General features: G+C 39.7%; 1 protein-coding gene and 1 long non-coding RNA gene across 5 annotated transcripts; one reads left to right on the top strand and one right to left on the bottom strand.

Annotated features, from left to right (window-relative positions):
* The first annotated feature begins 5,037 nt into the window (after positions 1-5,037).
* LOC121198055 (interferon-induced very large GTPase 1-like) lies at positions 5,038-14,762 on the top strand. Of its 4 annotated transcripts, none has more exons than XM_041061884.1 (7): positions 5,038-5,664; positions 6,021-6,109; positions 6,723-6,996; positions 8,007-8,077; positions 8,379-8,487; positions 9,163-9,200; positions 9,312-14,762. In XM_041061884.1, the coding sequence occupies exons 3-7, from the start codon at positions 6,732-6,734 to the stop codon at positions 14,121-14,123; spliced, it is 5,295 nt and encodes a 1,764-aa protein (XP_040917818.1). In that variant the 5' UTR covers positions 5,038-5,664; positions 6,021-6,109; positions 6,723-6,731; the 3' UTR covers positions 14,124-14,762. The 4 variants fall into 4 exon arrangements, with proteins under 4 accessions (XP_040917818.1, XP_040917815.1, XP_040917816.1 ...); XM_041061881.1 differs by having other exon boundaries at positions 9,309-14,762; XM_041061882.1 differs by having other exon boundaries at positions 6,696-6,996; positions 9,309-14,762.
* LOC121198058 lies at positions 13,139-15,235 on the bottom strand. The gene is made up of 3 exons (XR_005896316.1): positions 15,103-15,235; positions 13,627-13,804; positions 13,139-13,279 (listed from the first exon to the last, which is right to left on the bottom strand). It is a non-coding gene; the product is annotated as an uncharacterized LOC121198058 (long non-coding RNA).
* Positions 15,236-15,424: the final 189 nt, after the last annotated feature.

The following is a 15,424-nucleotide window of genomic DNA, read 5'->3' as shown; positions in this document are numbered from 1 at the left end:
GCCCGGGGCACCAGCTAAGGGCCACTGAGGCTGTAGTGGAATCCCAGATTCACCAAACTTAGCTGGTTGAAAACTGGAAAAATGTGGCCTGGTGCAGTGAATCTGGATTTCTGTTGAGGCTGCAGACGGTAGGGTTAGAATCTGGCATCAGCAACATGAATCCATAGACCCGATCTGCCTTGTGCCACCAATCCAGGCTGGTGATTGTGACGTAATGGTGTGTGGGATGTTTTTTCACCTTGGTCCCCTTACCACCAATCAATCATGGTCTGAATTCCACTTTCCATCTGAGTGTTGCTGCTGACCAGAGGCTGAACGTCTGTGGCCTCTGCAGTCTCCAGACCTGAATCCTGTAGAACACCTTTGGGATGTGGCAGGACAGGAGGAGTGTGCAGCTGATAAACCTGCAGAAATGATGTGATGCAATTGTGTCAACATGGTGCAGAATCTAGTGGAATCAATGCCACAAAGAATTGAGGCTCTTTTACATATTCATTTTTAGTTATTCATGACAGTTTATTTCACACCTATCAGAATATATTTATATTATCATAAATATAGTAAATAATACTAATTAATTTTAATACCTAATATGATAATAATATTAAAGTATGTGCCGGATCAGAGGAAACATGACACATGCAATTATTAATTTATGCCAAAAGGGATCCACTGTTTTCAGAGTGTGAATCCAGTATGCCTCTCTATGAAGTGGCGAGGTTAGGCTGTGCAAAGTGTGGAGGCAACAGCATAATCTATAATCCATGTTTTGTGTATCTTTCGCAGGCTTATGTTCAGATGTGCACGATTTTCTGCTTTTTATGGGGGAGGTGTCCGGTGCCCAGGATTCATCGTTGGCTCTGTCCAACTGTCTTTTTTAGCGAAAGTAACTTCTCCTGTTTTCTCCTTGATACATACTGCAGCGCAAACGCTGCGGTGTAACATTAATCACTAAATTGCGAAGGGAGTGTGATACATTGGATTTACTGCTAAAATAGCGTCGGTCATATAAACGCTTTCACCAAATACTTATTATAGTACTCCCTGATGGAAAATCACGTTTAGATAAACAGCTGGTTTTCTTGGTTGGAGAGTTTAGATGAAGCCCGACCCTGAAGAGTCAAGTGTGCGCATGCGCGTGCGTCTACGCGATTGAGTTATGCTAATCACACACACAGACGCACAGACGCACATACGTACATACATACACACATACATGTGGAGCTTTTAGTGTAACGTCTCGTGACGCCAGAGTATGATGCATCAAAGGAACACCTTTCAAAGTTCGGTAATAAATTCTGCACCAGAGACTGTTCTATTCTATTCTATCTTCCACCATTCACGGAATACAAAGAACCACAGCAAAGAACAAGAAATATCTCTGCAGATAACAAGTCTACAGCTATTATGGAACCATCACAGAAAAACACTGAGTCTACTGATCCTTCCACCTCTGGTTGTGAAGGTACAGCTGCAAACAACAGCAACTACAAGCTCAGACAATTTGTCATCGTGCTGACGGTGAAAGTGATGAAGGACAGCCTGAAGGTCCCCAGCCAGGAGCGCATCGCCCACGTCAAATCTTTGGTGAACCAGACAATGGAGGGACTCACTGTCCCTGAAGCCGTCTGCCCCAACTTGAAGGACACCAAGCGAATCTCCAAGGCCGTGGTGAAAGACCTCAAGAAGAAGTTTGACGGGAGGCCCCTGAAGGACTTGATAATATTACAGCATCCAGCTGTGGACGCTGCCATTGTGGGGTGTTTGCAAGATCATATCAAGAAGCATACAAACAAGACAAAGTCATCCCCAAATTTGAAGGACACTCTCAAGCTCCTGGGTATTGGTGCAGCTATAATCGCCTCCGTGTTTCTCCTCCTTTTAATCTAAAAACAAGAACTCATCAGCACTTGCAGCTACTGACACCTGGCTGGCGAAGGAGGTTTTATGAACTGGTTACATGAACTTTTGGCAAGGAAAACAAAACAAAACAAAAAAAATCTGTCATAAAGGGCCGCACAGTGGCTCAGTGTGACCGTTGGCCTCAACATCAGAGCCATGGTCACCACCTGTGTCGGCGTGGGTTTTCTCCGGGTGCTCCGGTTTCCTCCCACACTCTAAATTTGGACAATGGAGGGACTCACTGTCCCTGAGGACTTCTGCCCCAACGAGAAGGACACCAAGCAGATTTCCAAGGCCAAGGAAGTTTTATGAACTGGTTATATGAACTTCTAGAAAGGGGAAAAAAAAACAAAAAAACAAAAAAACTCATCCCCTGTCATTAAGGGCCGCACAGGGGCTCAGTGTGACCGTTGGCCTCAACATCAGAGCCATGGTCACCACCTGTGTCGGCGTGGGTTTTCTCCGGGTGCTCCGGTTTCCTCCCACACTCTTTAAATTTGGACAATAAAAATCTCAAATTATATTTCTGATGTCTGAAAGCACTTCTTCTTAAATTAGAGGTTTAAGGGCAGATAAGTGGTGACCTCGATATCCAACAAGTGACGAGGGAGAGATGAATATGGAAATAAACAGAAATAGATGAATGCATGGATAAATCCTGAAAATTCACAATATCTACTGACATTTATTTCCTTCAATTGTGTATTCTTTTTAGGGAGTGTACATTCACAGATTCATTTTTAATTAATCATGACAGCTTATTTAACATCTATCATAATCAATTTATATTATTCTAAAGATATATAACAATAATATTAATACTCAAATGCAATACCTAATATGATAATAATATTTACCGTGTTGAATATTGATCACAATGTATGTGTTGGATTTGTATAAAAATCTCTGCAAAACAAATTGTAAATAACTGTTATAAAAAATGTAGTGGAATAAAACTGCAATATTTTCCTCTGGATAATGAATTAGCACAAAATGAAGACTTTGTGTCTCAGTACAAGCTTAAATCTGAATCATAATACACAGAAAAACTTGCACAATGAGTCGAAAAGCATTGATAAGAACCTGTAAAGTACTCCCTCCCTATTTGCATTTAGCAAAACCCTATGCATTTCAAGGAAAATACAGAGGATAGGACTTCAGTGTCATCAGTGGTTCTGCCTGTTCCACTAAGTTACCTGAGACTAAACAGAGCTCTGCCAACAAGCCAATAATGCAAAACTGCAGAAGGCAAAAGAAAGTGAAGCACACTGATTAACTGCTGCTTTTAAATGCATGTGAGTTGTGTGATTAGCACAACTGAACCATGCGGACGGGCAGTCTGTCTTAAGTTTTTGAGAAATGTTTGTTACTTTTGCTACTTTGATTGATACTCAAAGGACTTGACTCTCCATCTCACCGGTCACCTATAATTCACTATAATCCTATTATAGTCACCTATAATTGACTTCCTCGTTCTGCAAAAGGTTTCAGCTGACCTCACTGGTTACACTTTTATGGATTTATGGACATTTATCTCTGGCCTTTGAATGAATTAGAGATGTAAAGTTTTGGTAATAAACATATGAAAAGCATTAAACACAGCTGTTGACAGTACACTGTCTGGTTTTGTAGCGAACCAGGAACCACTGTATACTGCAAAGCATATAAAATATAAACTGTAAATGTGAAGGTTTTTTTTTTTTTTTACTATGTTTGCCGTGAATCTTTTAATATAGTGGCTGCTCCAAATATTACTGTAAACAGTGGATTAGAATTTTTGAAGCTCATATATTTTCACTCTAGAAAGTAACTACCAACTGCAGCTATTATAAACATAGTGCAGTAAGGAAGAGACAGATTCAAAACTGTACTTCATTACAGTATTTGTTGTTTAATAAACTTGAACTATTACAAATGCTGCAGCTTTGCAAGTTGCCAGTGTTGACAGATTTGTGCTTGACCATGTTTGATTATTCATTAATGTAATGTAAACAGGATGTCTAATCACGTGGTTTCAGGGAATTCAAGAGTTAGAGTTGTGTTACTTTCAGTTTTGTTTTTGTTGTACTGATGTGCATAGAGAACCAGGAAACTCAGGCTGCATTTAGAAAAAGTTACTCCACCACTGCTCACATCTTTTGACTGAAATCTCAGCTGAACTGTGCTCTTTTGAGAACAAAACACCTCTTGCTCCTTTTTTTTTTTTTTTGTCTGTCTTTGTTTAATTTTTTTTTCTCACCATTCACGGAATACAAAGAACCACACCAAAGGGTGAAAAACATCTCTGCAGCTACCAAGTCTACAGCTATTATGGAACCATCACAGAAGAACACAGAGTCTACTGATCTTCCCACCTCTGGTTGTGAAGGTACAGCTGAGAACAACAGCAACTACCAGCTCAGACAATTTGTCATCGTGCTGACGGTGAGAGTGATGAAGGACAGCCTGAAGGTCCCCAGCCAGAAGAAAAGCATCGCCCACATCAAATATCTGGTGAACCAGACAATGGAGGGACTCACTGTCCCTGAAGGCTTCTGCCCCAACATGAAGGACACCAAGCGAATCTCCAAGGCCAAGGTGAAAGACCTCAAGAAGAAGTTTGACGGGAGGCCCCTGAAGGACTTGATAATATTACAGCATCCAGCTGTGGACGCTGCCATTGTGGGGTGTTTGCAAGATCATATCAAGAAGCATACAAACAAGACAAAGTCATCCCCAAGTTTGTGGAAGGACACCATCAAGCTCTTGGGTTTTGGTGCAGCTATAATCGCCTCCGTGTTTCTCCTCCTTTTAATCTAAAAACAAGAACTCATCATCACCTGCAGCTACTGACACCTGGCAGGCGAAGGTTTTATGAACTGGTTATATGAACTTCTGGCAGAGAAAAAAAAAACAAAACAAAAAAAAAAAAAAAAAAACTTATCCGGTTTCCTCCCACACTCCAAATTTGGACAATATAAATCAAATTATATTTTTGATGTCTGAAAGGACTTTTTCTTAAATTAGAGGTTTAAGGGCCTCGATATCCAACAAGTGATGAGGGAGCATTGAGAAGAACCTGTAAAGTACTCCCTCTCTATTTATGTGTACATTTAGCAAAACTTCTTTGTTTAATCTTTTTTTGTTTGTTTGGTTTTGGTTTTGGGTTTTTTTTAAATTGATTACAGCAAGATATTTCATACAGCCTGCAGGTATACACTCTGGTAAAAAAAAAATGCTGAAAGCTGGTTTAAAATGCAACTAGTCTGTATAGAATCAAATACAAGATGACTGTGATTCCGAAGCATCCTCTTTAACCTCTTACCACACGTGTGTGATCACTGTTAACTGGGCCTCAGCAGGTGTGGAACATCCTGTTAGAGCTGTAAAGCAGCAGTTGCAGTATGCAAGTTCAGAATCCAGTGTTATCCAATCACCTCTGAGCATTATGTTTTTACCATATATGGAGGATAGCAGGATTTTCTCTTGTAGTCCACTCCTATAAATCGGAGGCACAGAAGGAAGTAGAGTTTCTTCTGCTTGCTTTTTCTCTTTGTTGCATGTTGCTGTTTGACCATTGTTGTTTAGGATTCTTGGTTGAGGGAGGGGGGGTTATTTGAAGAGAGGAAGACTTTTTGGTTGCACACCAGCAAGTGTCAGAAACAGATTGTTCATTCTTCAATCAAATCAAAGTTCCCGAGGTTTGGTCTCTTCTCTGAACACTGTCTGCAACAGCTGTGCTGTTACAAGTAGGAACTTCCTGGAGGACAGACTGACACTAGTGTAAGCATGAGACACTGTTAAATTTAAGTCTGACTGCTCTATTTAACATCTTTATGCTTTTAACAATTTAGTGCTAAAGTGTAAATTGATTTGTCCTGAATTAAATTGCAGTTGTTGCTAAATTGTTGACTTCAGCACATATGGTGTGATCTTGAGCTAGCAAGTAATGTTCACAAATAGTTCCAATATTTTGTAGCTGGAAATTAGCCTTTTTAAAACAGTAAAATAAACATGCAGGAGAAGATTTGCATTAGTTGCATTTGCAACTAATCAGTTTTGCCAAATACAACTTGAAATAAACACTTTTCTTACAATGCCATTAATCAAGTATCTCACCATTGATATTTTTTTACTAGGTTTTCACTGGAAGTGAGAGATGAAGACTGCAGACCCTCCAGCATTTGTTCCAATATTAGTGTGTGGTCACTGGTGATGTTCTAAATAGGTATGCGAACTGTCTGTAAAAATGTTTTATCACTAATTAAAAAGACAAAGTTACAGAGAAACCGATTTCTGTTTTTGACTTGAAGACTTTCTTCACTCACCAAAAACAAAAGCATGAGTTTTGTGGAGTTGAGGGCATTTAAACCTCTGTGGCTCCTTCACACCTTGCTTAATACAGAGTGTGAATTATATCATGAGTAGAATTATATATAAGCTGTAAAGGAGACATGACAGTCATGACAATTTTCAGAGGCACAATGTAAATAGCATCAGTTGTGTCCTCTGTTCGGGGATGTTTTTCCAGTATAAAATGGATAAGCCTCCTTTGTTCCTGTTCAAACCTTCTCCTCTGTGCAGCACGCACACCGTTGTTGTTCCTGTCCATAAAAATGACCTGCTTCCTATAAGGAACCCTAAGTTTGAGAAACCTTTAACTGGTGATCCTCCAGAGTTTCTCTAAAACTTTAAATGAACTGCAGAATTAAATGAATTTAAAATGACTGTGTCATTCTCTCAGCCAGTTGAAAAAAACCAAGAGTAGAGAAGTGTATATACTTTGCACAACAGAAACAAAACTGTCTTTTAAGTTGACAGTGTTCTCTGACGTTTTCCAGGGAACAACAATGTCACAGGAGGATATCTTGAAAATTCTCGACGACTTGACAGAAGAGGAATTTAAGCGCTTCAAATTCTTTCTGCGGGACCGTGGGACTCTCAAAGGGAAACAAAGCATCTCAAGAGTTCAGTTGGAAAAGGCGGACAGGGTGGACACTGCGTCTCTGTTGGTGCAGACCTATCAACATGCTGAAGTTAAGGAGTTAATAACTGAGGTTTTAGTGAAGATCAACAGAAATGATCTGGCGCAGAGCTGCTGCTCCGGACCGAAAGGTCAGTCACAAGAAACACTGTATTAATTAGACCTGCAAGCTGGTATTACCAGGGTCCAAGTGACTCCCCCACAATTCACAGCTGGCAGCCGACTGAAGCAATGCGAGTCAGACCTGCAGGCCCACAGGCGCAATGCAGGTCTCCGATTGAGAACAGCACAGAGACAGAAAAACACTTCACCAAGATGGGATTGTTTCTTAGGGGTATTCCAGTAGGGTATCTGAGCAAATTCTGAGGAAGACCCTACTTAACAATTAAAAGGATATATTTTTGCATATTTCATGAGTGTGCAGCAAAGGCACCACCTAGCGGCCGATTGGTGCCAAATTCTGCACCGAGTCTCAGAGGAGCGTGGAAAAGTACTGAGCTAAGTGTCAGGTTAATAAATGACTGAGGCAATGACATCACTTGGGATACTTTTGTATGTTTATCCTATAAAACGTACAAAAGTTAAAATGTTGATGTGAACATTCTGAAAAAAAATCACAAAATTCTGCATAGTGAGGTCAACTTTTGTCTTTTTGCAATTTTTGAGATGTCAATGAAAGTATTAACAAGACATAACTAACAAGATTAGCTTATCATGAGGTCTGAGCCACAGCTCCAAATGAAAAGAAAAAGTAGTGTACAAGTGTTTTTCCAACCTAAGAAACATCCTTATTAACCTGAATCTTATCCCTGAAAAGATCTAAACTTTCCTCTATATATGCCTAGTGTATAATAGCAATAATCTGAGGTGAAGTACACTTAATAAAATAACAATAAATGCATAAATTATTAAATTGTTCAAAAACAACAGATCAGGATGTAGAATATACGTGCATATTACTGTATATATGTTTGTTATAATATTAGGAAAATAATATTAAGAAAGGTACATGCACATATATGATATATAAAAGATGTAAATATAAATGCAAAAATGTATATTATTATACCACATTTTTTGCTTTCAACCTTATGCATGTGGTTTAGTTTGTGAACTCAGTGTGTGTTTGTCTGTTTTTCAGAGGAGTCAGTTAAAATGGCAAGGAAAAGAAGAGCACACAACCAAGCACCTCGCAGGGCATCAAAGCGCCAAGTAAGCAGAATGACCCCAGTAATTTAAAGGCAATTAATATAATAAATTTATCTATCGAGAGGACACCTTTGGTGTCTGCTTCAGGAATTGCTCTTGAGAAATTTTCCTGTTTATTTTCCCCCACAAAAGTGAAATGAACTACCTTTGCTACTTGCATTTAGTAATACACTCTGTCTGTAATCTTCAACTTTCATATGTATTTTTAGGCAGCTTGCTTGGTTTCAGGATTCTAGTTAAAAACACACTGTAATCTAAGAAAATCTGACCTGGACAACTACATAAAATCACCTGTGTTTTTTAGCGCAAGGAAGTGAATGAGCCTGGTGAAGCTGGACACCCACAGAAGAGTGATGAAAGCACAGTAAAAGATTCTTACCCCATGTCTCATCCATCTGCAACCAATAAGAAAGGTGATATCTTACTCAATAATTAATTATACAGTTTGATTTCACAGATTATATTTTAGTGGGGAGGATTTTTTAAAAACATATTGTCTGCATCCCTTTGACAATGTTGTCAAAGGGATGCAGACAATATGTCGGCAGACAATATATACCGCGGTGCTCTGTGGATAAAGTCCGGTCTGTTGTACTGGATGGTTGTAAATACACTTATCTAATGCATGCAAATCAACCAAAACCTGGGAACAAAGTAATTAAAACATGGGAACCAATTAAATCTTGTGCACACGCAATGTATTTGTGAAAATGCACTGAAAGACTGGGAAGCCAATAGCAAATTTGTTGAAAGAGGATACAGCTGAAGGGATGTGATATAAATAAACTAAATGAAAATCAGTCACTAATGGGAATCAATCACAGTGCCTGTTTGGTGATTAGTCCTGCTGAACAGGATGTGATGTAATTTAGATATGAGGACTTAATACTAAACTATAGGCATCATCATTCACAATGCACATAGCATTCAAGATTACATCTTATAACTACACAACAAACTAACAGTGCAAAACATGTCCAACCTTGATGAAACTGTTAAGATGTTGCTATGTAGCCACTAGTCTGTACCTTCTTCAACCACTGGGAAAAGAAACCCTTCTGACCCACTGGTTCATTGTTGTTCTGCAGGAACCTTGGATGTGGACATGAGTGGAAACAAAGATAAGGTCAGAAAGTCCAAAATTATTTCACAAGATCACAAGGACTATTTGCTTTATAACCATATGATGTTATCATTTATGTACAATAAATTGTTCTTTATTTATTATTGACAGCAGTCAGTGAACATTTCTGAGGCGATCAACACAAAGACGCAATATCAGAGAGAAACTGAAACACTGCTTGGCAGACTTCACCTTCAAAACAAACTTCAGCACAAGTTGTCTCTGGCAGATTTTCTTAAAATAGGTCCACCTGTGAAACAGGACCATGAGACATCTGAGAAAGATGTAGCTTATTGTTTTCTTCAGAGGTTGATGATGTTAGACTACAGAGCCAGATATATTCGTGTAAGACAAGACAACAGTTCAAAGTCTGTTCCAGTGTTTCACAGTGTTGACACAGAAGACTCTGGCTTAGAAGCTCTTTTCGGGAACAATGCAGACAGTGGTCAATCGAAACAGACTCATGTGCATCCAATGGACGTTCAGATGGCTGTATTTCACTGCTCAGACAGCTTCCTCAAGCAGAACATGATGACAAAGCTATCACAATGTCAGTATGCTTTACCTTTGCTAGTCCCTGACCCAGTCACCATGGAAATTGAGTGTCCTCTTTGGACATTCAGGCAAATTAAAAAAACATGGAAGATAACCAATATCAGGAATGTTTCCAACACTCTCATCATGAAGAATATGTCCATCTGCAACGCAGAGACATCAATGGTGTCATTTTTCCGCCTGGGTTCACTATCAGTGTCTAAATCTCAGCTGATGAACACCATGATCAACGAGCGTCACAGCACCTTCTTCCACAGAAACTCAACAGGAAGCACCAAATCTTGCCATCTGATGAATGGTGTGGCAGAGGTTGCCTGGTACTGTCCTGCTGGAAACCCCAACGATGCCTTCACCGACTGCATTGCCTTCTGTAATCTCCATGGTGATGCTCTATCGATTGAAAAACAGCGAGAGATACTGATTGAAAAATCTTCAGTTGTTGTTGTTCTGGTACCAACTTTGGAAAAAAGCCATGAAAGTGCTGCCATCATCTCAGGCCTTTTCAGTTCTCAGAAGCCTCTCATTGTTCTCACCGCTGATAATGATTGTGGTGCAATTCGGATGAAAGATGGAAAATACAAAACAGGTCTAAAACACAGAGGGCTTTCAGATGTTGCTGACGAACTGAAAAGCATCATTGGAGAGATTTTGTCTCGACCACATACATCCTTCCAGCTTGAAACCATGGCTAAGGTCCCTGGAATCAGAGTGGATGAAGATGACACATTCTGCCAAAAAGGGAAACAGGCTGCAATGAAAATAGTGAAGTTGCTTCAGGGGATGAATGTTTCCCAGATAAAAGATAAAGTCCTCCCTTGTCAAGGCAAACTGTGGCATGAGTGGTGCAAACTAAACAAAGACCTGTATCACCTCAAAGGACACATTGAGAGGGAGAAATGTAAAAAGAAAGAGGAAATGATGAAAATACGACAAAAACAATGCGATGCTTCCTGTACAGGACCGATGGCGTTGTTCATTGAAAGCCTCTCGTCCTTGCCATCAACAGACAAAGAGTATTTCATGAAATGGAGTCAGATCTTAATAGATGCCCTCACTGCCGATAATCTCACTTCAATTCTCCAAAGCTATCATGAAAAATGGTCTGAGATCTTGGATCTGAAGAAGAAGGAGAGTGACAATCCTGGTCTTTTAAAAAGCAAACAAACGGAGCTTGAAGAACTATCAAATGATCTGCAGAGATCAACTTTTGGCTTGGAGCACATCTTTAGAGAACTGGGACAGATCTATGAAGCCCATAAATCTCTAGGGCAACAAACAAAGGCGGGACAGATTGACTGGTCCAAATACCCTGAGCTGGCTGCAGAGCTCATGATATTAGGGTACCCCATGGAGCTGATGGACGGTGATGCAGGTCATGTGCCTTTAACATGGATTGCAAGTCTATTAGAGGAAGTAAAGAAAAAAATAGGTGACCAGAGAGTTTTTGTGTTGTCAGTTTTGGGTGTACAAAGCAGTGGAAAATCAACCATGCTGAATGCCATGTTTGGGTTACAGTTTGCAGTGAGTGCTGGCAGATGCACCAGAGGTGCCTTCATGCAGCTGGTCAAAGTGTCAGATGAGATCAGGATTGGCTTTCAGTTTGACTACGTTCTAGTGGTGGACACTGAAGGACTGCGTTCTCCCGAGTTGGCCGGTAACGCCACTCCTCACCATGACAACGAACTGGCAACATTTGTTGTTGGTCTGGGAAACATGACATTGATCAACATCTATGGAGAAAATCCATCTGAGATGCAAGATGTTCTGCAGATTGTTGTCCAGGCTTTCATGAGGATGAAGAAAGTTAATCTTTGTCCAAGTTGTGTGTTTGTTCACCAGAATGTTACTGATACTGCAGCTGAGGAGAGGAACATGCATGCGAAGAGACGCCTGCAAGAAAAACTGGACAAAATGGCCCAAGAAGCTGCCAAAGAGGAGGTGTGCGATGCAGAATGTGTCAGTGGTATCACTGCATTTGATGTGGAAAATGATGTGAAATACTTTGCCCAGCTGTGGGAAGGAAGTCCACCCATGGCTCCTCCAAATCCAGGATATAGTGAGAGCATCCAAGGGCTGAAGAACACCATCCTCTCTAAAGCTTCACAGTCTGCTGGGATTACTCTGTCACAGTTCAAAAGCAAAATTGAGGACCTGTGGAATGCCCTGATGAACGAACACTTTGTTTTCAGCTTCAGAAACACACTTGAAATTAAAGTGTACAGAAAGCTTGAGGTCCAGTACGGGAACTGGACCTGGGACCTGAGGAGCAACATGCTGACCATTGAAAACAAGCTTTACACCAAAATCGAAAATGGAAGATGTAGCAAGGTTGAGCACGACTATCTTTCAAGAGAAATAAATAAAACCTATGAAAAAATCGAAAAAGAAATGACAGCATACTTTAATGATGACAGTGAAAAAGAAATGTTGGTTCAGTGGAAAGGCATATTCGAAAAAAAAATCAAAGAGTTTCTTGACGAACTGGTGAGAGGAGCGAAACGAAAACTGGATGAAGTTATCCAGCAGAAGAACGCTTGTAAAAAGCTTGATAATAGGAAGAAAACGTTTGAGAACAAGCTGCTACAGAAGAGCAAACAGCTTGCTCAAGTGTTAAAAGGCAAAGCACAAGATGAAAAGACACTTAAAGAGCAGTTCGACTCTGTTTGGAGAGGCTTGGTGAGAGAACTAACTGCAGATACAAAACCTATTGAAGACATCAACTTGGAAGAAGATCAGTCGACTATCCTTCAAGAGCTTGGCATTGAATGGAAACTCATAGATGAATCCAAAAGGGGTGGCGAATACAAAATAATCGCAGAGGTTAACGATTATTTCGATTACGTGAGCCTCACCAAGCAACAGGAGAATTGTGAAAGCCAAGAATCTCAAAAGAAAGGAGGGACACGAGGCAAAAAGAAAGGTGTGATTGCCTATGTTATGAAAAAAGCTAATCAAGCTTACAGAAAGATTACAGGATCTTTTCAAGATCAAGACCAAAAAGAGATCAGATCTCTGATTGAGCGTGTTGAAAAAGAGTGTCTTGATGGAATTAAGAGCAAACCTGTTGCTACAAGAGGCTACAGATCAACTTACTTGCAAGAAATGGCCAACAAAGCAAAAAAAGAAGTGACAGAATTTGAGTCAAAGCAAAACTATGCTCTGAAGAAGGAGTTTACAGTTGATCTCTTACTATATGTATTTGACAGAGCAGAGAGTTGGCTTTCAGAGTCCCACAAGAAATTCAAGACCAAAAATGATGCACACATTTATTTAGAAAGCAAGAAGGTACAGTACTACAACATTTTCAGAAGCTTCTACAAAGGAAGCTCATCTGCGTTTGTGCTTGCAGAACTGATCTGCGAAAAACTGAAGGATTCCACTGTTGAGGCTGTCTGTGACCAGTCTGCCATTGATCTGGCTACAGAGATGAGGTGCAATGTCACAGCCTTCAATGGGAACAGGCTGAACTTGGAGAAACATGTGTTGAAGTTTCTCGCGGAGGAGGAGGACTTCAGCGGTTTCATGACCTACATCAAACACCCAAGGACACACGTGGAGAAGTTCATACAAGACAAGGTGCAAAAATACATCTTCACAGACCACAAAGACAACGTACTGAATATACTCAAGAAAAACATTGCAGATAAGAAACAACTTGTGAGTCAGGCTTTATTCACTGCAACAGAGACAGTCAAACACCAGGGAGGAGACATAGACATGTGGCTGGAGGAATTTTCCAGCTTGATAAGCGATGACCTGACATTTGATACCGCTTCTTCTCAAAACTTCAAGGACATAAATAAATTTGACTATCTTAAAGACAAAATACAGAAAGATTTTAATAACATCATTAAGAAGATGACAAAACTCTTACTGGGTAAGATGAAGGAATTAGCCGAGAAGTCTGAGGAAAGCATCACTGATCATCTGTGCAAGTGCTGCTGGGAAAAGTGTCCATTCTGTGGAGCGGTCTGCATCGGCACAGATGAAGATCACAGTCCCAAAGACCACAGTGTCCCGTTTCATCGATCTGCTGGAATCAATGGATGGCACTACAGAAACACAGTGGAAATGGATGTTGATTTCTGCACAACAAATGTTGCAAGTGATGCAAAATTTTACACTCGTGATTCAGAAAAGTCCATTCCCTATAAACTGTACCGAACTGCTGGACCAAGGTATGCTAAATGGAGCATTACCCCCGATCAGTCTAATAAGAAATACTGGGAATGGTTTGTGTGTCGATTTCAGAAGCAACTGGAGGACCACTATAACTACAAATTCCAGGGCAGAGGGGAAATTCCCAGGGAGTGGAAACGCCACACTAAGGAAGAAGCTATTGAAAGTCTGGAAGAAATGTACAATCTGTGAGTGTTTTCATGTGGTTCTTCATGAATCAAAGTCCAATAAAACAACATTCACGGACATTCGTTTCCATGAAGGTGAAGCATATGTTGTAAATATATATTGTATTTTTTTTATTTGTTCCTGAAGAAAGAGGAAGATAACTGATAAACTAGATGCATGTAATGATGATATTGTGAAGTTTTATTGAATTGAAATACATTAAATGTGAAGTTCTGAAATGTGTTCAGAAATTGTTCACTTTTTTTTATACAACAAAGAACATAGGGCATATTTCTTTGATAACCTGTTTAACTATGTGAAAATCCTGTCCAACAGTTGCTGCCAGTCTGTATTTTTGAATGTCGTAAGTCTCTACAGTTTAAGTTGAATCATGCTCAATAACATGTAAAACATAACTGATGAAGCGTGCTTTCTGTTTAAAAAGTACTGTTCGACTGTTTTATGTTAATCTCATTTCAAACATTTTATCTACTTTGGCTTGAGCTTTGTTGTTTTGTTACATTAGAATCTTGTAAGTCACGTGAGGAGAAAATATAAGATTTTTTTTGTTTATTAAACTTATCATGTAGTAACAACATCTCCTGAGTGTAACCTTTCATGTTATTAATGAGCATAATGACTTATAATAAAAATAACTACTTTCTATTACTCAAATGTCGAAGTCACTATGTACTGCCCTCGCCACGCGCACCCTTACGAGGCTAGACAGCCAGATAACATCTGTACTTTTCTTGCTTTTACTTAAGTCACAAACACACTCTCATTCACGTAAAACTGGAGTACAACAGAAAAAACAACACAAATCAGTATCTGCACAATAACTTAAACAACAGTACACTACGCAAAATATAGTGGGGATAGCAAACAAACTCCTAAATAATACGCAAGGTAGCTCGTTCGTATGGCAGCTGCTAACAGAGAAAGCTAACAACACAACACAATAAACATAACGCTTTGAAAACTACACACACACAATACTTACAAACTGTTGAGTTCCCAGGCTGAAGCGTGTGCAACCACATTAACTCAGCAACTTTACGGGCACATCTCTGCGTAACTGATTAAACCTGTTGACTGAAGTAACGGAGCAGAGCGGAGCGGCGAGTTAGATTAACAGAAAGAGCTCTCACTCTGTCGCTGTTTCCACAAACCAAGAAAAGTACAGAACACTCACTCTGATACAATTTCCATGAACTAAAGGAAAATACATCTTTTATACGTTTTTATACTTTTTAACACTTTTAACTTATGAATTTATGAACTAAAATATTATTTTTAACATTTAAAAACAACATTATATATAT

The sequence above is a fragment of the Toxotes jaculatrix genome, chromosome 18 (assembly GCF_017976425.1).
Source record: "Toxotes jaculatrix isolate fToxJac2 chromosome 18, fToxJac2.pri, whole genome shotgun sequence".
In the NCBI taxonomy this organism is placed as follows: domain Eukaryota; kingdom Metazoa; phylum Chordata; class Actinopteri; family Toxotidae; genus Toxotes; species Toxotes jaculatrix.
Note: the sequence above shows the minus strand (reverse complement) of the source record. Positions and strands in the feature narration are given on the sequence as shown.